The sequence below is a fragment of the Filicampus tigris genome, chromosome 6, assembly GCF_054856515.1.
Source record: "Filicampus tigris isolate MCC_2025a chromosome 6, RoL_Ftig_1.0, whole genome shotgun sequence".
NCBI classification, from domain to species: Eukaryota; Metazoa; Chordata; class Actinopteri; order Syngnathiformes; family Syngnathidae; genus Filicampus; species Filicampus tigris.
The window spans coordinates 24,831,260-24,855,042 of NC_141222.1; the positions used below are offsets into that span (position 1 = coordinate 24,831,260).

General features: G+C 41.0%; 2 protein-coding genes across 5 annotated transcripts; one reads left to right on the forward strand and one right to left on the reverse strand.

Moving 5' to 3' along the window:
- Window positions 1-1,427: 1,427 nt before the first annotated feature.
- adamtsl7 (ADAMTS-like 7) lies at window positions 1,428-8,783 on the reverse strand. Its single transcript, XM_086033172.1, has 11 exons — window positions 8,658-8,783; window positions 8,380-8,555; window positions 8,158-8,272; window positions 7,202-7,363; window positions 6,834-6,960; window positions 6,373-6,595; window positions 5,431-5,604; window positions 3,847-4,020; window positions 3,579-3,758; window positions 2,458-2,602; window positions 1,428-2,388 (listed from the first exon to the last, which is right to left on the reverse strand). The coding sequence occupies exons 1-11, from the start codon at window positions 8,752-8,754 to the stop codon at window positions 2,237-2,239; spliced, it is 1,725 nt and encodes a 574-aa protein (XP_085889298.1). The 5' UTR covers window positions 8,755-8,783; the 3' UTR covers window positions 1,428-2,236.
- melk (maternal embryonic leucine zipper kinase) lies at window positions 8,402-23,674 on the forward strand. Of its 4 annotated transcripts, XM_086033169.1 has the most exons (22): window positions 8,402-8,789; window positions 9,916-10,037; window positions 10,588-10,651; window positions 12,111-12,190; window positions 13,805-14,543; window positions 14,731-14,827; window positions 14,918-15,003; window positions 15,647-15,763; window positions 15,858-16,001; window positions 16,098-16,166; window positions 16,998-17,090; window positions 17,237-17,335; window positions 17,836-17,904; window positions 17,993-18,091; window positions 18,235-18,321; window positions 19,775-19,906; window positions 19,989-20,147; window positions 20,603-20,876; window positions 22,493-22,589; window positions 22,696-22,852; window positions 22,931-23,034; window positions 23,117-23,674. In XM_086033169.1, the coding sequence occupies exons 6-22, from the start codon at window positions 14,749-14,751 to the stop codon at window positions 23,292-23,294; spliced, it is 2,043 nt and encodes a 680-aa protein (XP_085889295.1). In that variant the 5' UTR covers window positions 8,402-8,789; window positions 9,916-10,037; window positions 10,588-10,651; window positions 12,111-12,190; window positions 13,805-14,543; window positions 14,731-14,748; the 3' UTR covers window positions 23,295-23,674. The 4 variants fall into 4 exon arrangements, with proteins under 4 accessions (XP_085889295.1, XP_085889297.1, XP_085889294.1 ...); XM_086033171.1 differs by lacking the exons at window positions 8,402-8,789; window positions 9,916-10,037 and having other exon boundaries at window positions 10,582-10,651; window positions 13,805-14,535; XM_086033168.1 differs by lacking the exons at window positions 8,402-8,789; window positions 9,916-10,037 and having other exon boundaries at window positions 10,583-10,651.
- The last annotated feature ends 109 nt before the right edge of the window (window positions 23,675-23,783 follow it).

A 23,783-nucleotide genomic window follows, 5' to 3' on the forward strand; every position in this document is an offset into this window, starting at 1 on the left:
TGCCTCGGATAATTGTGCCTTCAGGTTGTTCTTTTTGTTTAATGTCACAGTGCAGCAGATCTAGTAATAATGACAGCCAAGCTTGTGCACTTGCATAGGACACGACACACTTTCTTGCCTTCAGTGCTGCCACTTAGGAATAATATGAAAGTCATGAGTGAGCAAAGTTCTGGTTCCTCTTATCATTTGACCTCAGGGGCAATTTTTTTGGGTTTCTTGTAATATCCGTTAATGCATTTTGCATCTAAATGATCATACAACCTATATCTTTATTTTGTATTTTCACTGTATTTTATCCTGCTATATTTATGTCTTTGTAAAAAAAAAAAAAAAAAAAAAAAGAAAAAAAAGAAAAGTACAGGTTCAAAATCATTGAATGTTGGTATAACACCACAGCAGAATCATGCGATAAGCTGAACAAATCAGATGGAAGTTGAACTATATATATATATATATATATATATATATATATATATATATATATATATATATATATATATATATTATTTTTTGTTAAATTGGTGTGTGTTGGAGAATACCCTACCATAGTATTTTTTCGAACTGACTCAGATAATTGCTGATTGTTCAAATGCTTTTGGGAGTATTTTTAGGAAGAGGGTTGCTTGACAATATATTAGTCTGGCCAAGGAAAGAGGGGTACCGGAACAAAACAGATGAGGTCCTGCTGTGTGACTTCGACAGAAGTGACAAAATGGCCGCCCCCTGAGCTAGCTAAAAAGGGTTAAAAGTATTTTCGGAATTAACCTAAAAAACAGATTCAAATCAAAATGGATTGATTTGCTTTGTTAGCATGAACACAAGAGTCTTGAATGTTTTGAGGGGCTGCTATTTCATTCATGTTTGCGTATTTGGACCCCTCCGTGCCAAAGGCCAAGGCTCACCTTTTAATGTATCCTCAGCATGGACCTCCCGATGCAGCCTCACACCCATCCATACAACGCAGAGAGTCTCAGGAGCACGTCTCATGACAAACGTCACGCTAGAGCTAGAAAGCGCAAGAGTGTGCAATTTGTCTGGATTGGCCCATGTTTTTACGTTGTCATATGAGGTGTGCATAAAAAAACAAGATCACGTGTCATCTTTGTTTGAAATGTTCCCGTGTATATCTTGTGATTGAATGTTGTTGGCCTTTTTACACCCTGTACGCCTGGCTGGCCCATTAAAGCAATGCTATCACTATCCGGAAAGTGTACAAAATATGTGCAGTTGGGTGTTATTTATTATCTAAATGTACTTAAAGTCTCTACTATTGTCTTTAAATCAAACTTTATAAATGTAAAGTAGTATAGTCTGGGAAAACTTATTCTGGTTAAACTTGGTGTTTAAATGTGTGTCTCTACTCTCCATACATTGAACCATTTTCTAAACAGATATAGTCATGTTTATTATGCATAAATATACAAAGAACATCAAGTGATTGGTCCAAAGTAATGTAAAAAAAAATACAAATGGTAGTACATGTTATGTACTATACTTAAAACGCAGATTTTTTTTGCCCCATCTATTTAAAAACTGATTTAGTAAATTACTTATAAAAGAGTATTGCAAAACATTGAAAAGAGCTAAAAGTATAGGAGACAGAAAAAAAAGCAGTGAATGTGTTCAAATGAATTTGTAATTTTACATTAAAAACAAGCTTACAAGATTTTTTATTTTTTTTACTGTACCAATGCTGACATTAAGCCAAATAGGCATCATATTTGTCCAGAAGTTATCTGTCAAAAATATTACAATAAGATTTTATTTATTTGAGAGGAAGCTGTAATTTTACAAGAGCAATGTACCAAAAGATTGAGTGCTGTAGTTCAGCGTTTGTGACAACCCCAAAAGATTCTTTGTAATAATATGTTCGATGCGCCTTCGCTACTCTAAAAATGGTATTCAGATTAATATTGCATTTGTGGAATATGAGTTAAGCGGCAAAATCCACCCCTTTTTCGCCATCTCAGGTGGCGGCCATTTTGTCACTTCCGTCGACTGAAAATGACATCACAGAGCTCAGGTAGCGACCAATCACGGCTCGCCTATTTTCTGAAGCTGAGGCATGATTGGTCGCCAGCTGAGCCCCGAGCAGTTGTGATGTCATTTTCAGTCGACAGAAGTAACAAAATGGCCGCCCCCTGAGCTAGCTAAAAAGGGTTCAAACTATTTTCTGAATTAACCTTAAAACAGATTCAAAATTGCATTTCCGTGCTATTCAACCCCCAGAGCGGCATCACCTGCGTAAATTCTTTTGAAAATGATTAGGGATTCTCCTCTGGGCTCGACTACATGAGGCACAGCAGACACTTGTGTAGTAGGAATAAATGCAGAGGCGGGCTTGAACTACCACCATGCAGTTGTGATACTGGTCACTGCAGGATGGCACTGCAAAAAAAAACAAAAAAAACATAAGAATCAAGTAGAAAGACAGTAGCAAGGGTTGACACATCTTACTTGTGTCAGCTCCGCAAGGCTGCGTGTTGCATTCTTCTCGACTCCCTGGGGTCAAAGCAGGGTCACACTGTTCACTCGGAGCGATGTTGTCGGTGAGACAACGCACCTCACGCACGCGATAGCCACCGTTGCAGGAACGAGAACACTGGTGACACACGGCAGCAGCGATAGTTTACAACAGAATACAGCAACGACTTGTGTTTGCAAGACAGCATGACTGTGACACAAACGGTTATGTCCCCGACGTTTGCGATACACGCGACAAATTGTTGAATACTTGTACATGACTTTCTGGGTTTATTTTTAATTGTAGGCTATTTATTATCGGTTTTACTGAACGGCCTTTCAGAAGAAAGAGCGTTGGACAGTCGTTTAGGAATTGCAGTTTACTTTGGTATACAATGCTTTGTGAACTTTTTTTTTTTTTTAAATCTTGCATTCCACAAATGCACCATATATTTAAAAAAAATTGAAAAATAACAACGAACAAATACACTGTGAAATTGAATTACCGGTAAACTAACTGAATTTAAAACACTAACTCAAAACCAAAATAAAAACGAACTCTAATGAATAATCCAAAACTATTATAACCCTCATGTACACTCAATAAATTAAGTTTGTTATACGTATATTTTTTAAGAAATAAAATAAAATTAGTGCTGTCAAACGATTGAAATTTTTGAACTAATTAATCGTAACATTTTCCATAATTAATCGCGATTAATCGTACTTTTCAACTACAATTTTTTACAAAGCGTGGGACCGATATTAACCTGAGTAAAATCTTGGAACTAATATAGAAACAAATTAAAAGTATATTTTGATTCAAAGACTGTTCTAATAGCTTTCTTTGATCATTGAATACGATTCTTTTCCAGTTTTTGATCTGACGTGAGACTGAAAGTCTTCTGCTGTTTTCCGGTGTCTATTGTAAATAGTATTTTGTGTTTTAATTTAAAGTTAAAGTGAGTTAACTGAGTTATTTTTTTTTTTTTGTGCGTTATAAAATTTGAATTAATCTCCATAGTTAATGCTTTAAAATTTGACAGCCCTAAATAAAATAAAACTATTGACTGAAGGGAAACTAATTCTGAATTAAAGTGGGTCCGGAAACGTACCGTGCTCCACTCCGTGACATACCACTGAACACCACATGGCTTCAGCATGCAGGGCTGAGCTGTGATTGGCCGAGGCCTAGCAGAACATTTCATTGGGACCACCACTTCCATGCGACCTTCGTTTTGAAGAATACAAGCCACGCTCCGAGTCCGAGTGCCATTTCCGCACTCTGCAGAGCACTTTAATGACACGTGAAATGTCATTCAAGCAGTTTGTTTTTTTTTTTTTTTTGTTTTTTTTTACAGTGAGTGTGTGCAGGTGTATTACCTGACCCCAGGGTCCAGTGTACCACTCGAGACGGTTTTGGCAAGGACCGGAATTACATGAGGTCACTTCCTGTGGGCGTTCGCCTTGGCAGCCGTCCAACGGGAGGTCGGTCACGTGGTTCGTCAGACATACGGTTGCTCTGGTTCGGTTGCCTTGACCGCATTCTGCAGAACACTAAGAGGCATCACATGCAAACGCACACATTAAATTTGAAAAGCAAACAAACACACACGACAGTATCCAGCAGCGCGGTACTTCAAACCGAGGTGCACATTCTCAGATAGTACAGGCACGGACAAACAAAACAAGGAAGCCAATACAAGAATGTTGCTGTTGGAGAGTCATGGAGTGTGTTTGTGATATCGTAGCACTTTTCGGTCCGATTATCTCCTTCAAGTGCGCAAACGCGAGGCAGAGGTATTGCCTGGATTAGTGATTGTCAAAGTGTGGCTCAACATGGAATCCAACTAGTGGAATGTTGGGTCTTTAAATTGTGTTCCCTATCGTCAAGTACAGTGTTACTGTTCAAACTGGGCATGATGTTACTGTGGCTCGCATTAATATCAAAGAGGGAAGTCAACCCAAACATATTTTTTCCAACAATGTGTTCTATGCAGGCCCGCAATGTGATTGATATGAAATATGAGTTAGTAGCCCATTTTTAGCCATCAGTGGGGGCGGCCATTTTGTCACATCTGTCGACTGAAAATGACATCACAGACCCTCAGGGCTCGGATAACGACCAATCACGGCTCACGTGTTTTCTGAAGCTGAGCTATGATTGGTCGTTTTTTGAGCCCTGAGGGTGTGTGATGTCATTTTCAGTCGACAGAAGTGACAAAATGGCCGCCCCCCGGAGATAGCTTCAAACAGGTGGATTTTGTTGTTTAACTCATACTCAGAATGCTGTGTTTCAACTAGTGGGCCTGCATAGAACATATTCTTTCCAAAAAATATGTTTGGGTTGACTTCTGCTTTAAATATACTGTTTAGGAATAAAATCACTGTCTTCTTTGCTGTTTTTGTTTTTTGGGTGAGCACGTAGGCCTGTTAGACTTTGTTGTAATGTTGGTCACAATGTGAGAGCTAATATTATTTTAGGTGGTGCTTGGTGTAAAGTTTTGAGAACCACCGTCTTAGATTGCTAGCTCCTTTGTTCGTTTGTTAGCAAGAACGCATTGTAAATACAAAAATAGTAATCCATGTTGACTTTTCTCTGTTACAATCCACTTGCATTGGAGGCAGGTTGTGTAGTGACCAATTTGGTCCAGCAGATGGAGATGCACCAAGAGGAAAAGTATGGCCTTTCGTGTAACTTGAGATATGAATTTAGGAATGTTTGGCAGTGGCATAGGTCCGCACGGTTTTGAATGTTGATTTTTGTATTTTATTTCGATGAACAATATGGTGACGCTAGTGATTAGCACATCTGCGTCACAGTTGCGGGGTTCTGGGTTTGAATCTTTGAGTTAATTGAAGACTTTAAACCACAAGTGTGAGTGGGAACTGAACCTAAGTGGCATTCCACTGTTAGTTACGATTGTGTAAGATGTGTGGATCTGCTCGGCAAACTGTGTTTTTTACCTGCTGGCTCCACCGGCTCGTGAACCAGCTACGTGCGCATGTCCCCATGTCACAATTTTGTAGTCCATCTGGCTTGAGGTTCATGTTGCACTCCTCGTCTGGTTCTACCTCACCCTGGTTGCTCACACATGCCACTTTCCTGCTACGCTGACCCACCCCACAAGGCACCGAACACTAAGGGGGAGGAGAAAACAGAGACGTATGTGATATCGTTTTTGCTGATTGTCTTTTTTTCTACACATTAACACATTACAACATAAAACAAAGATAATCTTATATACCCCCCCAAAAAAAAAAATCTGTGGATTTTTGCCAATCCACACCACTAGTCAAAACACAGTATTCTGAATAATATTGTATTTTTGGAATATGAGTTAAGCAGCAAAATCCACCTGTTTTTGTCCATCTCAGGGGCAGCCATTTTGTCACTTCAAGTGGACTGAAAATGACATCACAGTTGCTCAGGGCTCGTGAACAACCAATCACGGCTCACCTGTTTTTTTAGCTGAGCCATGGTTGGTTGTTAGAGGAACTGTGCTGTCATTTTCAGTCGACAGGAAGTGACAAAATGGCCGCCGCCTCAGATGGACAAAAACGAATGAATTTGACTACTTAACTCATATTCCACAAACACAATATCGATCAGAACGCCATGTTTAGAGTAGTGCATTATTGTTAAGAAAATTTGTCTTGAAAATTTAATGTCAAAGAGTCAAATGTTCTATTTGTAATTCATATCTTTACTGTTGTAAGCATTAAGGGATACAAAAAGAAGTTATTTTTTTCATTAAATATATGTTTTTAAACAAATCGTCCAATTAATCAGTTATCGAAATTTTAGTCGGCTGAATATCAGACTGTGAAATCTGCCTTAAAAAAAAATCCATATTGTTCCAGCCCTACTTTTTACATCATAACCAGGTTTAAAATAGTTGATCTCACCGCGCTCCACTCAGATCTTATCTCCCACTGGCTGCAGATTTTGAGCTGACAGGAAGATTTGGTCAGCGTTTCATCGGCTGAACCACACAGTCGAGGCGCCGCTGTCACGGAGGTTTCGGTTCCATTGGAGTGAACACGGGTGACCTGCCGGCAGATGACCTGCCGGTGCTGAGTGCCCAGGCCACACTTCTTGCTGCACTCTGACCACTCCCCCACATCCCAGCTGTCAGCCAATCACAAGAGAGAGGAAGAGATTGAAAGTTGGGGTCCATCTCAGCCATTTTGCGTTTGTTCCAACTCCGAATCTCGATTTATAGTCAGTTGTCCCAAATCTGTAAATGGCCCTTTCGGTTAATTAGGGGACTATTCAGCTTATGAAACACTTGTTGCCTGTCACTTCCGTTTGCATCTCGGTTACTGTTAGACCAGAGACATGAAAAGCAAAGGGAGACAGTACTCACTATGCAGGACATGGCTGGACGTTACAGTCTTCTTCTTGGTTTGAAGGTTTACTCATTGGAGAACAAAATTCTGTAGGAACACTTCGGAGATCTTTGTCAACACACTCCCACAGCACCCGACGCCTACCTGGGACATAAACACACACATGCGCAATTTTTCAGTAAGTCATGCAGAATTATTGTGTGACTACTGAAAAAAAATAAATAAATCAAGAATTGACACTCATGTTACATTTGCATTTTAACCTGAGCATTAATCAAATGCAAACTATAACGTTAAAAAGATTAAGTGAGTGTAACAGTTAATATTGCTTGTAATCCACGTTAGGTGAGGACCAATTAAGCCATTGATGTTTTCATTTGCTCACCAGTGCCACATGTGCTGCTGCACTCTGTGTAGCCTTTCTCTGTCCAGGTGTAGACAGGCTGGGGACGGGGGGTTTGATTTGGCTGTGAGGGCACCAGGTCTGGGCGGGGCTTCTCTTTGACAATGTCATTGGTTGCCACGCCCACTAACTGCACCTTCTCATCTGCAAATGGAAGTTATTAGATGACATACTGTTACTGCTGAGAAATGTTAAAAAAAAAAAAAAAATCCATGTACAGTGGTGCCTTAACTAACAAGTTTAATTTGTGCTGTGACAACGCTCGTAACTCAAATCATGCGTATCTCAAACATTTCCCAATTGAAAGCAGCAACCCAAAGGAATATGAGTTAATCTACTCGTTTTTAGCCATGTCTGGGGGTGGCCATTTTGTCACTCCTGTCGACTGAAAATGACATCACAGTTGCTCGGGGCTCATGTAACGACTAATTACAGCTCACCTGTTTTCTGAAGCTGAGCCATGATTGGTCCTTATCTGAGCCCTGAGGGTGTGTGATGTCATTTTCAGGCGACAAAAGTGACAAAATGCCCCCCGCCCAGAGATGGCTAAAAACGGGTGGATTTTGCTGCTTAACTCATATTCCACAAATTTTATCAGAATGCCATGTTTCAATTAGCAGGCCTGTATAGAACATATTCTTGACAAAAATATGTTTTGGTTGACTTCCGCTTTAAGCCATCTGTTTTTAGCCATCTCAGGTGGCGGCCATTTTGTCACTTTTGTCGACTGAATATGACATCACAGTTGCTCAGGGCTCAGACAATGACCAATCATGGCTCAGCCTCATAAAACAGCTTAGCTGCAATTGCTTGTTTCCTATTCTTGAAAAAAAAAATGTTTGGGGTAACTTCCACTTGAAAAACTCCCAAGTCCGGTCACTCATAAATTGAGGTACCACTGTAACACTGAATTGTAACAAGTATAAAAGGTACTTTACTTGCCACAGATGGCACTCTGGTGATGGTGGTCCAAGGCTTCGGAGTTGTGTTTGTGTTTTTTAGAGGTAAAACATACTCATAGTAAACACTGGGAGATGGTTGCTGGTAAATTAACTATGGAGCCGAAAAAAAGAAAAAAGTTTGTTGCAGTATTCCGATGTACCGTAAACATTCAATAACCGTGCTATTTCATGTTGGCAGTATTTGAGTGTGCGTCTCACATAAACATGCAAGTCGTCAGTCAGCGGGCCGGGCGCCGCGATGGACTCGCCGGCGCGAGAACGGACCTCATTGGGTCGTCGGTACGTGAGCTGTGTTCCCACTGCGGTGAAGATGCCAGGCCTGTCAATCACCCAGCGGCCATTGATGATATGCTCCCCATTTGAAGTCTGCAGAGCTGAAGAAACACACAATGCCCAGATATAGCGTTTGAAAATGTACCCGCTGCTCTGTTGGAGGACGTGCGTGTTCGGACGCGCGAGTTCGGACGCGCACGTACCCAGGTAGTTCCGGCTCTTTTTTGTTTCTCGGATGCTGATATTATACGCTCCCGAGGGAATCACCGCTATCTTATGATAGCCGACGCGGAGGAACATCCGAGAGAAATTCCCCTTCACCACCTCCAAGCCCTGCAAGTAGACACATTCACATGCATGGACACTTGTGCCCAAAATCGTCTTGTATCATACACAGGCTACACTCACAAATTACGTTTGTCTTTCGACTACTTCATCATTACAACTAGATGATGTCATTCATATTCTTTTCTTTTGTGCGGGTATCCCCACTACCCTACACCATTTTGTGTCACATGTTCGCTGTGTGTTGTTATATGTTCATTATTTAATGCTAGTTAAACTCCAAACAGGACGGTGCAGTTTGGTTGTGGAATAGATTGACATCTTTTGCCATCAACATCTATTGTTGTTGTTTCAAAATCTGGACTGCAGTGTTTAATCAGCATTCCAAAAACAGGTTGTGTTCAACCTCATTTGACAACAACTAAAATATGATTCACATGGCAAAGATCCACATCAGATCTGATATACTTATTGGTTAATTAGACCGTACAGATTAGCTTGGTACAGATTCTGAAACGTAACACTGACAATAATTGTTAGCTTTAAAGCGGAAGTCAACCCAAACATATTTTTTTCCAGAATATGTTCTATGCAGGCCCACTAGTTGAAACATGGTATTCCGATAAATATTGCGTTTGTGGGATAGGGCTTAATCCACCTGTTTTTGGCCATCTCTAGGGGCTGCCATTTTGTCACTTCTGTCGACTGAAAATGACATCACAAATGCTCAGGGCTCAGGTAGCGACTAATCACAGCTCACCTGTTTTCTGAAGCTGAGCCATGATTAGTCGTTTTCTGAGCCCTGAGTGTTTTTTTCAGTCAACAGAAGTGACAAAATGGCCGCCGCTGAGATGGCGGATTTTGTATTTTAATTCATATTCCACAAAGGCAATATGAATCAGAATGCCTTTTTTCAACTAGTGGGCCCGCAGAGAACATATTTTTGAAAAAAAAAAAATGTTTGGGTTGACTTCCACTTAAAGGTTTTATTAATTGTTTAGACACTGGTTGTTAATGAGTCTTTTAAAAATATGTTCAAAAGCCAAACAAACTGATTAGTCATATGCAAAATATCAATTCCCGTTCATAACCAATTTCTAATCCAGTGAAAAAGTGCCCCAAAAAAGAACAATTTTAAACAATCAAATATGCATTTTGTTACTACCTTGGCTCCAGTATTCCCAGCGGCAACACCTGATGTTGGCTGAAGAAGACAAAAGAATTGGAGAAGAGCCAGCTGCAGGGAGCAGAGGTGCTGCCACAACCCAGCCATGGAGAGACTGAGGGAGGAAGACACTGTCAGTCTCACACACACACGCGCACCCACACACATGCACGCGTGCACTCTCTTTTTTAAAGACTTTCTTTTTCCCCACCCACATTGTCATTACTCTTCTCACCCAAAAATCCAACCCCGTCTCATCTATTACACACACCCTTCTGTGCATGTGTGTGTGTGTGTGTGGGGGGGGGGGGGGTGCGTGCGTGTGTCAAATGCCATAAGGCACTACTCACACTCAATACTTACCCAAAACTCTCAAAAATCGTCACGCTTAATAAATATCACACTGGCTGTACATTTCAAGTCTTTTGAAGTTTCCACATATTGTTCCAGTCATCTGATTAACATGTGAAGAAAGAGGCATGAAAATAACTTATGTCACAGTTAAATACAATGAGAAAATCATTTGTGTAGAAGCAGTGGGGAGAAAGTACAAATTAGAGTTTTGGCATGTTATCTGTATTTTACTTGTACAGGTAATTTCTTTTCTTTTTTTTTTTTGGGATGAATTTTTACTTTTACTCCCTTCATTTCAAAACAGATACTTTCTTTCCTGACTTTGCCAGAATAGACTTTTTTTTCCCAACCTCCGTGGATGACGACAACAGAGCTGGGTCAAGTCAACCACGGGTGAGATTTGATTGGGACAGCTGACAGCAGGAATATGGAACAAAGTGAACCAGGGCCAATAGCGCCCACTGAATGATGAAAAAAATTTGGGAGAAGCGAATTATTCTCAATCCTTGGCCTTTTTTAAGACAATTATTTGAGGTTGTCAGCTACAAGGATGATTTGTGCTAAAATCCTCCAGCTTTAGACATTCAAAAATTCTCTGTCTAGTTTTACGAAAACACATACAGGTGAAGTGTATTCTTTTGTTATCTTTTTGTTATCATAATCTTAATCAGCATGTTTTTGTTAGTCAGTTCACAAGATTAGCAAAGATACGTTGTTCTGATGCGGCACGGTGGTCGACTGGTTAGCACGTCCGCCTCACAGTTCAGAGGTTGTGGGTTCGATCCCGGCTCCGGCCTCCCTGTGTGGAGTTTGCATGTTCTCCCCGTGCCTGCGTGGGTTTTCTCCGGGCACTCCGGTTTCCTCCCACATTCCAAAAACATGCATGGTAAGTTGATTGGATACTCTAAATTGCCCCTAGGTGTGATTGTGAGTGCGGTTGTTTGTCTCTGTGTGCCCTGCGATTGGCTGGCAACCAGTTCAGGGTGTCCCCCGCCTACTGCCCAAAGACAGCTGGGATAGGCTCCAGCACGCCCCGCGACCCTTGTGAGGAGAAGCGGTACAGATAATGGATGGATGGATGGACGTTGTTCTGATAGCATAAAAGCCTGAGCAGCGCTAGCTGGCTTTTTTTTCCTTCTCAGTAAGAGAACTGTGAAAGTTACTGTAAATGAAGTGGGAAACTATTTTGTGTGAATACAACTTTTGTCTGTTTTCCTTCTGCCAAATTATCAAAACAGGTTTTGGATATAATTGACAGTTGTGAGTAATTTTGCTAGCGCTGCTGTGTACAGGAATAATTATTGGATGGTCAAATAACATTTGGGAGGGACAAAAAAAAAAATTACAGGTACCAAGATGTAAAAGTCAAGTAAGAACAATACAAGTGATAAATTACGTTTGTGGAATAAGAGTTAATTCACCCGTTTTTAGCCATCTCTGGGGCGGCCATTTTATCACTTTTTCTACTGAAAATGACATCACAACTTCACGACTGATCTGTTGTGATGTCATTTTCATTGAGATGGCTAAAAATGGGTGGATATTGCTGCTTAAAGCGGAAGTCAAACCAAACAGATTTTTTTTTCAAGAATATGTTCCCAGCAGGCCCACTAGTCGACAGAAAACAAAATGGCCGCCCCCAGAGATGGCTAAAAACGGATGGATTTTGCTACTTAACTCATATTACACAAACGCAATATTAATCAGAATGCTGTGTTTCAACTAGTGGGCCTGCTGGAAACATATTCTTGAAAAAAAAAATGTGTTTGGGTTGATTTAATACTTGTATCTGACTTTTGCCACCTCAGAGACATTCAACTTTAGAGTTTTTTTTTCCGCTACATTTTCCCAGTACCACCACCGCAGTATCAAGACATCACATTACTGTGACAGCAGACGACTGCACTGTGATTCACTGAAAACACAACTCTGGTAAGAATGTCCACTCAGCATTGAGTCACTCTTTTGGGACTCACATTTTTTTTAATGACTCAATCACCATATGGGAAACTATGACCGTGATTCAGAGGTGACTATTAAATCCAACGGCCACAAATCAAGATGGCATCAATAAGACGACCAGAACTTAACATGTGGTTACATTTGGAGAAATTCAAATACAGATGACACACTGACTAAATGTTTTTAGTCTGAGTGCAGTTCTGCTTGGAATCCTATAAAACATAATGTAGCATAACTCACATAACTTTCAACTATTAAGTTGAGGGTAAGTTAGACAAAGCAATGGACTCATTTTTTTTTTCAAACCATTTTGTGCATTTGTCAAGTGCGTCAAGGTGGAAATCACAGCGACGGGCAGAAAATGTTCACCTCAGATTTCTTCTTGAGCGACATAACAGCTGGACACAGTATGGGTGTGAAATTGCCAGAGTGGAGAAGTTTGCAACTACTTACACTTACAGTATATAGAGTGCTGTACAATGACTTTATTTTTGTGCTATCTGGAACGTGTTGCCATAGACTTGCCAACGTTGAAACGGATTAGTAGCTAATAAGAACAATTGAAAGAAATGCATAATATCGCCATGTGTTTATTTTATGTTAGATGATCATTTTTGAATGCCAGATGTTTGTGGTTTTGATACTGGCACGATAAGACAACGTCAAACAATTTGTAATTGTAATTTGTAATTTAATTGTTTAAAAGGGGCAGTGCATATTCATGAACACATTTGAAATCTCTCAAATGTATGTGGTAAAATTTACTATGGTTAGAATAAACCAAGGTTGAAGTTGTTGGCCAGAATTCCCCAAAATATGTTTGGCACATGGTTAAGCAGTGTGGCGACAGCATTGTGCTTTGGGACTATTTTCTTTAGTTCGGCCTAGGGCATAAGTCAAGTTGAAGGGAGGTAGGAAATGTTCGCAGAGGCTTTTGCTAAATAGCTAAAAAAAAAAAAAAAACTCAGGAAAAGCCTGCTAGAACACCTGAAGTTCATTTGGGGTTAGCTAGAGGCACTTTAAATAGTGACAGGTGTTTCAATGTGATCGGTTCATTCTGAACACAGCCACATCCCAATTATAGGAGGGTGTGCACACTTGTGCAACCACGTGATCCCAGTTGTTTGTTTTTATTTCCCCTCGTGAAAACGTTTTATTAGTATTTTTTTCTATTGAGTTATGCAGGATATAGGCCACATTGATGATGTGAAAAAATGTTGAAATGATTTATCTTGCACTCATTTCTTTCATCACAAAAATCCGGCATTTGAACAGGGGTGTGTAGACTTTTTATATCCACTGTATATACAGAAAGCACACGTGTACAATCCTTTTTGTACTGTCTGTCTGGCACATGGCCAATTCTGAGACGCAATTTGCAATTACTGTGTTGGAAAAAAAAGAGCATGACAATAACAGCAAGAGAAATGTTTGCACTTGTGTGGTTGTTTGATTTTCTGCATTCTCACAATAAGCACTCTTTTAGACAATTCCGAGTTTGGTGTCTTTTGCCTGTTAAATAAATGAGCGTGTGTGTTTTGGTTTTCTCCACTCATTCACCTTCCCCTGTTAACTCTCTTCCAGATGTGGCCTGTTTGATGTCTGGACGTCCAGTCCAGGCAGGCCAGCTGAAACCTACAAACCAAATGAGCGGCTTGTGACTTCCCTCTGACAGCTGAACGTCCCCTAACCATCGGTTACTTCGCTAACAACTATATGGGAAACACTGGATGCTGAAAAACAATCAATCACTCACATTCCTCAGTCTCCCTCTCTCATTCCATGTTGGCTCAGTCACCGTTTTAGGAAATGTTCATTTTAGTTTTAAAAGCTGAGTGTAAGACCTGGACTGCATGTTGGACGCACATAAACCATCTTGATGTTCAATCCATTGATTGAATCCATTGATGTTCAACCCTGAGTTGAAACCTAAATCTGATTCGGGGAAAAAGGCAGGCTTGCAACCTGTCGAGATTCAAATACCGAACCTCGGAACTGTCAGTCAGAAGTGGAAACCAAAGTTAGATCGCCGTGCTGCCTTGAGACTACAGAAATTGAATTCTATGGAAGCATTTGCGTGAAATTGAGGATCGTCATAATAATCGCGACAGTAGCAAATTCGGCCACTCGAGGGCGGTCACGAGTCAAACCGGAAGCAGGAAGTCGAGGTTTAACGAGCGAAATTCAAATTGGTCTGGCAAAACATTCCTAGCTGGCACTAGTCTCTTTTCTGTACTTCCATTGTTAGTTGACGGATTTACCATTCTCATTTGACGCATCGGCACACATTCTGGTGACCGAGAGAAACGCTATCGGTACGGACGTGAGTTTTTTTTCTTACGTAAGTGAGATTACTTTTGCTGGTCGTAACCGTGAAGTGAACACAATTGGAGAGCTATGAATCGGTCTTTGCGGTCGTATAACTTTAGCGACTTACTGTTTATTATGTTAGGCTTTTCACATCTCCCGATTGACTTCTTGGTCGCTTCGGTTGTTGTTGTCTCTGGCAGGCGGCTGAAGCAGGCAAGATGCCGGTGGAGAGGACGGAGCCCCGCGGGGCCAAAGAGCTTCACAAATACTACGAAGTTTATGAGACTATCGGCTCAGGTAATTTGTTGAAAGAACAAGCTGTGGCGACAGTTTGTCTTGCCCAATTCTTAAACGTGTTTGTTTGTTTATTTATTTATTTATTTTCAGGGGGATTCGCTAAAGTGAAGCTGGGCCGTCACATCCTGACAGGAGAGAAGGTGGCCATTAAGATCATGAGCAAGAAGGATCTTGGGGTGAGTCTTTTAGATGCAAATGTGTTCAAAAACGGCAAATATTGTGTTGAATTACTTTTTGTGGTCTTTTTAATTTGTCCAGAACACCTCTGTGTAAAAGTTTGAACTGTTAAAGTCTTGAGTTCGTGAAAATCATTTTTACATAGAGTTCATTGAGATTTTAACTCGATCACCAATAAGGACATTTAAATTCTATAGCAGTACACACCAGATGTGTTGAACAGAATAAATATGAATAGAATACTACTAAATACAGTGAATTTTATATGAGATAAAGTGAGAGTGGTCGATGTAGCAGCAGATTAAAAACAGATTGGCTACACCAGTTCTGTTGTTTTTGTTTTACTCATTAAGGACATTCTGTTTTTATGCTGTAGGCAAGCCAAGTATATTTGTATACCACCTTCCATGTACAAGACGATACAAAGTGCTTTACATAAAAGATTAAAAGCATTACAGAAAAAGAAACAAAATATCAAGACATTACAAAAATCACAATAAAATCATCAAAATAATTAGATGAAAATGATAAGAACCAAGTATCATCCTCGATAAAGGTTTTTGACAATATGCTTTTTGTACGATACGTGGGGCACTGTAAAGATGAAAATGTCAGCTAAAACCGGTTTACATCATTTCCTAGGATGATCTCCCTCGCGTGAAGGTGGAGATCGAGGCCATGAAGAACCTTAGTCATCAGCACATCTGCCGTCTCTACCAAGTCATTGAGTCTCCCGAGCAGATCTTCATGATACTTGAAGTGAGCACACGGGGAAGTCGATAAACTGCAGTTGTGCATTTGTCTTCCTTGCCTACTCCTCCGGTGTTGGTCCCTGTATCTGTATTTCTTGCAGTACTGTCCGGGAGGGGAGTTGTTCGACTACATTATAGCAAAGGACCGGCTGTCAGAGGAGGAGACAAGAGTGTTTTTCAGACAAATTGTGTCTGCCATGGCCTACGTCCACAGCCAGGGTTATGCACACAGGGACCTAAAACCGGTAAAACCATTGTGCATGAGTGGAAGTGGTTAATGTGCCTACTTATGGGCCTTTTGAATTGCAAATCTCATATCTGCTGTCTCTCTCAATATTTAGGAGAACTTGTTGATAGATGGCGACCACAACTTGAAGCTCATAGATTTTGGCTTATGTGCCAAGCCTAAGGTACTTCAACATGTTTACGCTTTAGTGTGAGATCCAATGGAAGAGCAATAATCATTCTCAATTTTGACTGGCACTGTCAGAGAGGTCAATTAACTGTTTGTTTGATTGTTTTTGAAGTTTGGAGTGCTTTTTGATCTGTACTTCACATTGAGAGCTGTTCCGAAAGTTTACAGAGGCTGATGCAGTGACGTTGTATACCGCGGCAAGTTTTTTTCCGCAATAAGCACATTATTGACTTAAAGTGAAAGTCAACCCAAACATATTTTTTTTCATGAATATGTTCTACGCAAGCCCACTAGTTGAAACAAGGCATTCGGATAAATATTGCGTTTGTGGAATAAGAGTTAATCCACCCGTTTTTAGCCATCTCAAGGGGCGGCCATTTTGTCACTTCTGTCGACTGAAAATGACATCACAACTGCTCAGTGCTCAGGTAACGACCAATCACGGCTCAGCTGCAGAAAACAGGTCAGCCGTGATTGGTCGTTACCTGAGCCCTCATCAGTTGTGATGTCATTTTCAGTCGACAGCAGTGACAAAATGGCCGCCCCCTGAGATGGCGACAAAGGGCTGGATTTTGCTGCTTAACTCATATTCCACAAACGCAATATTAATCAGAATGACGTATTTCAACTAGTGATCCTGCTGCTAAGATATTTTTAAAAAGATATACGTTTGGGTTGATTTCCACTTTAAGGCCTCTCTGACCATGTCAATTAAGACTTTGTTTCGGCAGAATATTTCTATTGGATATCCTTATATTGTGCAAGTGGTCATAATGTGTCCTATGTGTATGTGGCATTTGGTGTAATGTGCGGTCGTGTGTCACAGGGAGGCCTTGGTTACGAGTTGATGACTTGTTGTGGAAGTCCGGCATATGCTGCTCCCGAGCTCATCCAGGGAAAAGCTTATATTGGCTCAGAGGCGAGTCCTTCACTTTTTTTATTTTTATTTATTTTTTTTTTTTTTGTGTCTTTCAACTGATCATAAAAAGCCTTATTTTCCTGTACCTTGTCTTGATGCCCTAAAGTAGGATTGAATGATTTTGAACAAGCGATGCTGTGTTCCAGGCCGACGTGTGGAGTATGGGCGTGCTGCTGTTCGCTCTGCTCTGTGGCTATCTGCCCTTTGATGACGACAACTGCATGGTCCTCTACAGGAAAATTACTGTAAGAGCTGACTTTTCATTTTTATTGTTTCATCACCTTTCCTTTTTTTTTTTTTTTTTCTTCTTCTGCAAAAGTGGACTAGACTGTAACTGAGAGAAGTTATTGATAGTTATAGAACGCACGGCACAAATTGTGTCGAATGTCTAACCTACTTATGTTCCAAACACGTGTTACTAGTCTTGCAGTCTTTGACACATGCTTTTACAGTGATTACAGATGCATGGGTAAGTGTTAAACCAGTTTTTTTTTAAGTGTCAAACTGATGCTAATTCATCATCTTGTGAAGGGAAGACTTCCAAGTCAGGACAAGAAGAAAAACACGTTCTTGCTTGAAGAGCTGCTCCAAATATTTTCTCATCATTTTTACTGAGGTCACTTCCTGGACATTACCTATAAAGCTTATCCAGAAAAAAAAAACAAAAAAACCAGAAACACCAGATGTTAGTTCATATTTCAAGTTTATTACTGCACCCCAATATATATGACAAATGTACTTTCAGAGAGGAAAGTATGACAACCCTTCATGGCTATCACCAGGAAGCATCCTCCTGCTCAATCAAATGTTGCAGGTATGATTACATGTATCATAATGGGGGGCGGGGGTGAAATATTGTCAGTGTATTCATATTTGATTGCAGTTACCATTTTGTCCTTAAGGTGGACCCCAAGTTGCGTCTGCCAGTGCAGCATCTGCTTGAGCACCCCTGGGTAATGAAAGACTACAACAGCCCTGTGGAGTGGTGCAGCAGGCAGCCGGTAGCCTCACAAATAAATATGTGCATCTGTTAACGTATACATAGTGCATATTCGCAGATGTAATTTAACAAAGCTCAATAAGTTCAACTTTTTTTGTGCTCACAGTGCCGTTCGGGCTAAATTGGTGGTGTTTGTTTTTATAGTTGGGTCACATAGACGAGGACTGCATTACTGAAATGGCAGTCAACATGAAGCGTTCCAGAGAAAGCACCACAGCCCTTGTTAAGGAGGTATGTGACACTTTTTTTCTTCGCTCGTGCATATGGGAAAACAGAGGAAATATATATAAAAAAAAAACATTCTCCCATTTGTCTACCCCCAACCACCATTGTTCTTAACTTGACATTTGTCATTGAGCTATCATGCAACTACGGGGTCCATTTGCTCTGCTTATATTTTATTTTATACAGGTACCATGGAACCTCTCCCTTTGTAATTCGACCAAAGTCTTGGGGGAAATTTTGTGTCTAAAACATTAGACGGTGAACACCGTCACGCATGACGTCACACGAGATTAAATTTGACATTAGTATACGGCAGTTCACCTCTTCACACCCTCACGATCAGAGTTGCTTTTTTTTGGCTGTTGTTTTAATACTGGTGCCCTGACTCACGAGTTTAATTCCAACCATGACCACACCCGTTACTCAAAACGCACACATTGCAAATCATGTTTACTGACTTAAATGGATAGACATGTAGTTAATAAATACAATTAATACACCCACATAAAATGTTTTCAACATGTTTTTAACACAACAAAATAACACTTAACCGTACAGACATTGCACATTATTACAACTTGCAGTAATAGCGTAATTAAATAGAAAGTAAAGAATTGGTTTGCGCACCCTGATAATTAATTAGCCACCAGGGGGCAGTATAATGCAGACATTCTTTTGATAACGAAACAGAAGACTGTCCCAGCTAAGCTGCGATCACTTTTTTGCCACCACAGTGAGCGCGTATAACTCAAATTGTTTTGCTTCCCAATTAAGACAAAAAAATTGACTGATGGACAACTCGTAAAACTTGTGAGTCTGGCCAAGTCGTAAGTTAAGTCGAGCGTACCTGTCTACCCCGGGCTGTGCTGAATCTTACAAAAGTTGTAATTTGCCCGTACATTTCTGTATATAATCTTACAAAGTATCTATATATAATCTTGCGCAGTATTTCTCGCTCAGCGGGAGAGGTGGGGGAAACGGAACGGACATTTCTATATAGAATCATTCAGTGTTTATCGCCCCCCGAGGGGGGGGGGGTTAGAGGGGGGCGAAAGCTATGCTAGTGAAAGTCGACCAAAGTTTACAGTCGCAATCGCTAACGGGCGCTCCGTATTAGAGCCGAAATGGGCAAGACGAGATCGGTCTAACAAAAAAAACGAGTTTTTAATTTATTTATTTTCCCCGTACAAAAAATGTTGTACGGCGTACACAATTTAAAATGATAAAAAAAAAACGTATAAAATACGGGGAAAACGTATAAATTGACAGGTATGGTCGAGGTAGCGCTTCTCCTATGGAAAATTATTCGTAAATATGTGCCAAACCAGAAAGCATCCGTGTCACGTGAGACATTTTACTTTCCTAAATTGTATACAGTCGTTGAGAAAACTCTGAACGTTAGTGTGCAACAAAGCCGATCCTGCAGTGCATTGATTTCAACGAGGTGTCATGTGTGCAGTGGCGCTACGACCACACCACAGCCACATACTTGCTCCTGCTGTCGAAGAAGCAGAGAGGCAAGCCGGTGCGCCTCCACATGGAGCACCACGTCACAGAAGATGCCTTCTCTCCGCTACAGAGCCGATTGCAGGTCCGACTGCAACTCCCAGCATGCCTTTCCAGCTCGATGTCTAGTCCTCAGCCACTAGAATAAATAGTTGTCCCTTTTCCAGGCTACGAAATCTCTTCACTTTGCTGAAGACGATGACGCTGTAATTCTGGGTTCTTTGGATCTTTGCTCGGACTACATAGACGATTGTCCGTGGGTGCCCGTCTCGCGTCATTCACCTAAAGGGGTACGCGAGAAGACGGAACGAATTACAGACAACAAGGTTGGTTCAAGTAGGCTGAACAAATTTGAAAAATAATTGAATTGTGATTTTGGATTAATTTTGTTTTTTATTCCCTCAAAATTGCTGTTGCGTTTATTTTATTTTTTTGAAGGTCCTCGTTCCATTTTTTTTTTTTTAACCAGTGTTACATAAACAGATGCATTACATAATCAGATTTATTATACATCAAAGTTGTTGATCTTGTAGGTTACCCTAAAATGAGGCAAATGAACCACGAATTAATACGAAAGACAGTTTTACTATGTACTAGTATGTACTTTAACCATTGACTGAAATTAAACTTTTTTTTTTCTCTCCTCCAAATTGCAGCTTTTCCGATTTGGAAATAGCATTCTACTACCATGTCGTTTTGAATTTGATTAATTGTTCAGGGGGCAAATGTGTCTATTATGCTTCACCCGTGAAATATGCTAATACAACATGTATTTCTACAGAGGTCTGCATCTCCATTAGAGAAAAGATGTGTTCGGAGCCCACAGCCCGAGAGAGGTCAAGTGACAGGCCAGCACCAGCAGGAGAGGAGGCACAAAGAGCACCAACAAGCCAGTGAGAACAAAGAAAATGTTGCCCAGCAGGAGAAAGATGCGGAGATGTTTGCACCGCCTCCACCTCGCACTCCTTCCTCCAGCAAGAAGAACGCGCGCCCCAAGAATGTGTTGACCACACCCAATCAAAATGTGTCCAATGGCACCAGAAGCACACCAAAAGGTTGGAACACGATTCTCTTATTTTGCTTCATCAGCTTCGAGGAGGTCGAAGTACTCTACAAAGGTTATAATATATTTTAAGTTCATCCGTAAAGTTCACCCGAAAGCCAATTATTTTAAACAACATTTTGCGAGTGATTTATGATTTCAGCTTTGTGGGAGAACTTTGGGGAAGGCCTTTTTTTTTTTTTTTTTTTTTTTTTTTTCTCCCCCATGTATGCGTGCACAAAGCAAAATCTATAAAGGCATGCTTGGGTGAGTTTGGTGGAAGAGTTTGCGAGCCCTGAACCCAACCCCATCAAACAAAATTTGGGGATGAGCAAGAGGAGAGATTAGCCAGCAGGCCTTTTCTCAGGTCCAACATCAATGTTGCTTGGATGAATAGTTCAAAGATTCCAGCAGACAGACCCTCAAAAAGTTCAAGTCCTCCCAAGCGAGTCAAACATTTTATAGTGCAAAGGGTTGGTGGAATGGCCGGGTGTCCCATTACTTTTGTCCATCCGGTCATTTTGTTTGTATTTCCATGGAACATTCATATGTTTGTCTTCTTGATTCTCTTATCACCACAGCACCACAAACCACATGGCACACATTTGCAAATAAATTGTCTTGTGGTAATAGTCTTTTTTTTGGGGGGGGGGGAGTGGGGAGGGTGTAATTGTTTTGTCCTCCTTGTAATTTTTTTTTTTCCCCCGTTTCTATGATTTCCCCGTTATTAGGCCTTTGAAAGTGTCCAGGCGCACTTAGCACCGTCAACTGGATACTCAGCTTATCGTGAGGCTAATTCTATTGGCTCAAAAGATGGACGCTAATAGAAATGGCAGATCATTACAACTTTAATTATGCGCTAAGCAGAATCTGATGCGGATATTGTGTCCGCCTGAACATTTATTTTCTTTTTTTTTTACCACCTCAGTTGTGGCTGCTCACATCAAAATTCTTGTGTACTGTATCACCTTGGTGAAACTTTGAATCCAAAAGTTGTTCCTGCAGGCAGCAATTCACATACTGCATTTTTTTAACTCCACCTATAGGGGGCCACACGTCTCCCTCTTCTCCTCTGGTCAATCTAACCGTAAGTTAGTGCTCGCACTGCAGTAGACCAAGTTTGGCTTATAAGAGCTGAGCATTGTCTTATAAAGTCTCTCCTCCATGCTGTAGTATTGACATTTTGGACTCACACACGAACACACACACCATAAGGTGTGTGAGTCTGTGCGCCATGTAAAAGGTGTCGTGTTGGGATAGTTTCATTAAAAAAAAAAAAAGACAAATTAGATGCACCCTTTTTTTTCCTCCTTAAGTCGTTCGCTGCCAGATATTTTCGGACCCTCTTTTACCCTAATGTTTGGAAAAAAAATTGGGAAAAAAATTCCTGAGATTGAATGGCTGGACTGTGAAAAGACGTGTAAATTCGTCAATGGCAGTGAATGAGTACATTGCCGAGGTATCGGGTCGGGACTTGGTATAGGCAGATCCTCAAAATCGGGTGGCTGAAATGCAACAAAAAAAAAGAAAAAAATTAATTGGGACATCCCTAATTATCATCGTCGTTGTTGTTGTTATGATGATCCTAAGATGGTGATATCCCATTCAGTGTGTCTGTGTGTGTTGCAGCTGAAGCTAGTGGTTCTAAAGAGCCTGTTAAGAGGAGAGCGGCAGAGAGCAAAGAGTCCACCAGCATTGAGATGCTTGCCTTTAGTCCTGAAAGAAGGCAAGTCTCACAACAGTGTAGGAAATAAAAAAATAAAATAAAAATAAAAAAAAACCTGAACACCGACACCATCTGTTAAAGTTTTTGTCTGCGTCTTCCTCCACAGGTCTCGCTCCTTGGACATGGCCGGTAGCGGAGACAGCGGAAAGAAGCGAAGGGGAGGGCGAGTGTTTGGCTCCCTGGAGAGGGGCCTGGACAAGGTGATCACCATGCTCACCCCCAGCAAGAGACGAGCGCTGCGAGACAACCCGCGCAAGATCAAGGTACGCGCCTCCCGAATGAAATGAACACGCCGTTGCGTCTGTGCCGTGTCTGACTGCGCGCGCTTCGTCTCCCCGCAGGCCCAGTACAACGTGACCCTGACGGGGCAGACCAACCCGGACCAGGTGCTGAACCAGATCCTCTCGGCCCTGCCTGAGAAAAATGTCGAATTCAGTCAGAAAGGGTAAGAAATGTCTCCACCTGCCTCCCTCCCTCGCCCGGAATATTAATGCCACACGGAGAGACCTTCTTTTCCTTTTGTCCAGCTACACCGTGAAGTGCCGGACCTGGGATGACTTTGGCAAGGTGACCATGGCCTTTGAGCTGGAGGTGTGCCTGCTGCACAGGCCAGAAGTGGTCGGCGTACGTCGTCAGCGACTAAAAGGAGACGCTTGGGTCTACAAGCGCCTGGTGGAGGACATCCTCTCCACATCCAGCATCTGAGCGTTACAAGTCACTGCTTTTTAATACTGGCGAGCCTCAAAACAAACATTTATATGTATCATGTGCAGTCAGCCCCCAGCCCACCAACCCCAACCCTAACCCCATATCATACCTTTTTTTTTTTTTTTACTTCTTGTCAGCTCACGAGAGAATAATGTATGAATTTTATTTACTGTACAGCTCTTTATCTGGATTTCTGGATGTTTTTAACTACTAAATCTGCTTGATTTAGTTGCATAAAGAAAGCACAATTTACTAATTTGATGTCATTGTTTTTTGTTTTTTTTTAATGTTTACAATTGTTAGTTTTCGTGTATCAATGTTCGTCCGGCATGTTTGTGACTATGTAAAGGGAGCAAAATAAATGGTTTCTGCATCTAGATGGAAGTCATTTATTTGCATAATAGGAAAAAAAAAAAAAAAAGGAAATATGCCATTTATCACAGGGGGAGAGTTGAAATGCCACACCCCTTTCTTAGTGGGTCCTGA

Bases quoted from the DNA above. Each gene is read 5' to 3' on its own strand.
- adamtsl7 (XM_086033172.1), bottom strand. From the start codon at position 8,754: ATGTTCCTCCGCGTCGGCTATCATAAGATAGCGGTGATTCCCTCGGGA. The intron at 8,273-8,379 runs GTGAGACGCACA...TCGGCTCCATAG, and splicing joins CTGACGACTTGCATGTTTAT to TTAATTTACCAGCAACCATC. The intron at 3,759-3,846 runs GTAATACACCTG...GTGTCATTAAAG, and splicing joins ACACTGGACCCTGGGGTCAG to TGCTCTGCAGAGTGCGGAAA.
- melk (XM_086033169.1), top strand. From the start codon at position 14,749: ATGCCGGTGGAGAGGACGGAGCCCCGCGGGGCCAAAGAGCTTCACAAA. The intron at 17,336-17,835 runs GTAAGAGCTGAC...ATGTACTTTCAG, and splicing joins TCCTCTACAGGAAAATTACT to AGAGGAAAGTATGACAACCC. The intron at 23,035-23,116 runs GTAAGAAATGTC...CCTTTTGTCCAG, and splicing joins GTCGAATTCAGTCAGAAAGG to CTACACCGTGAAGTGCCGGA.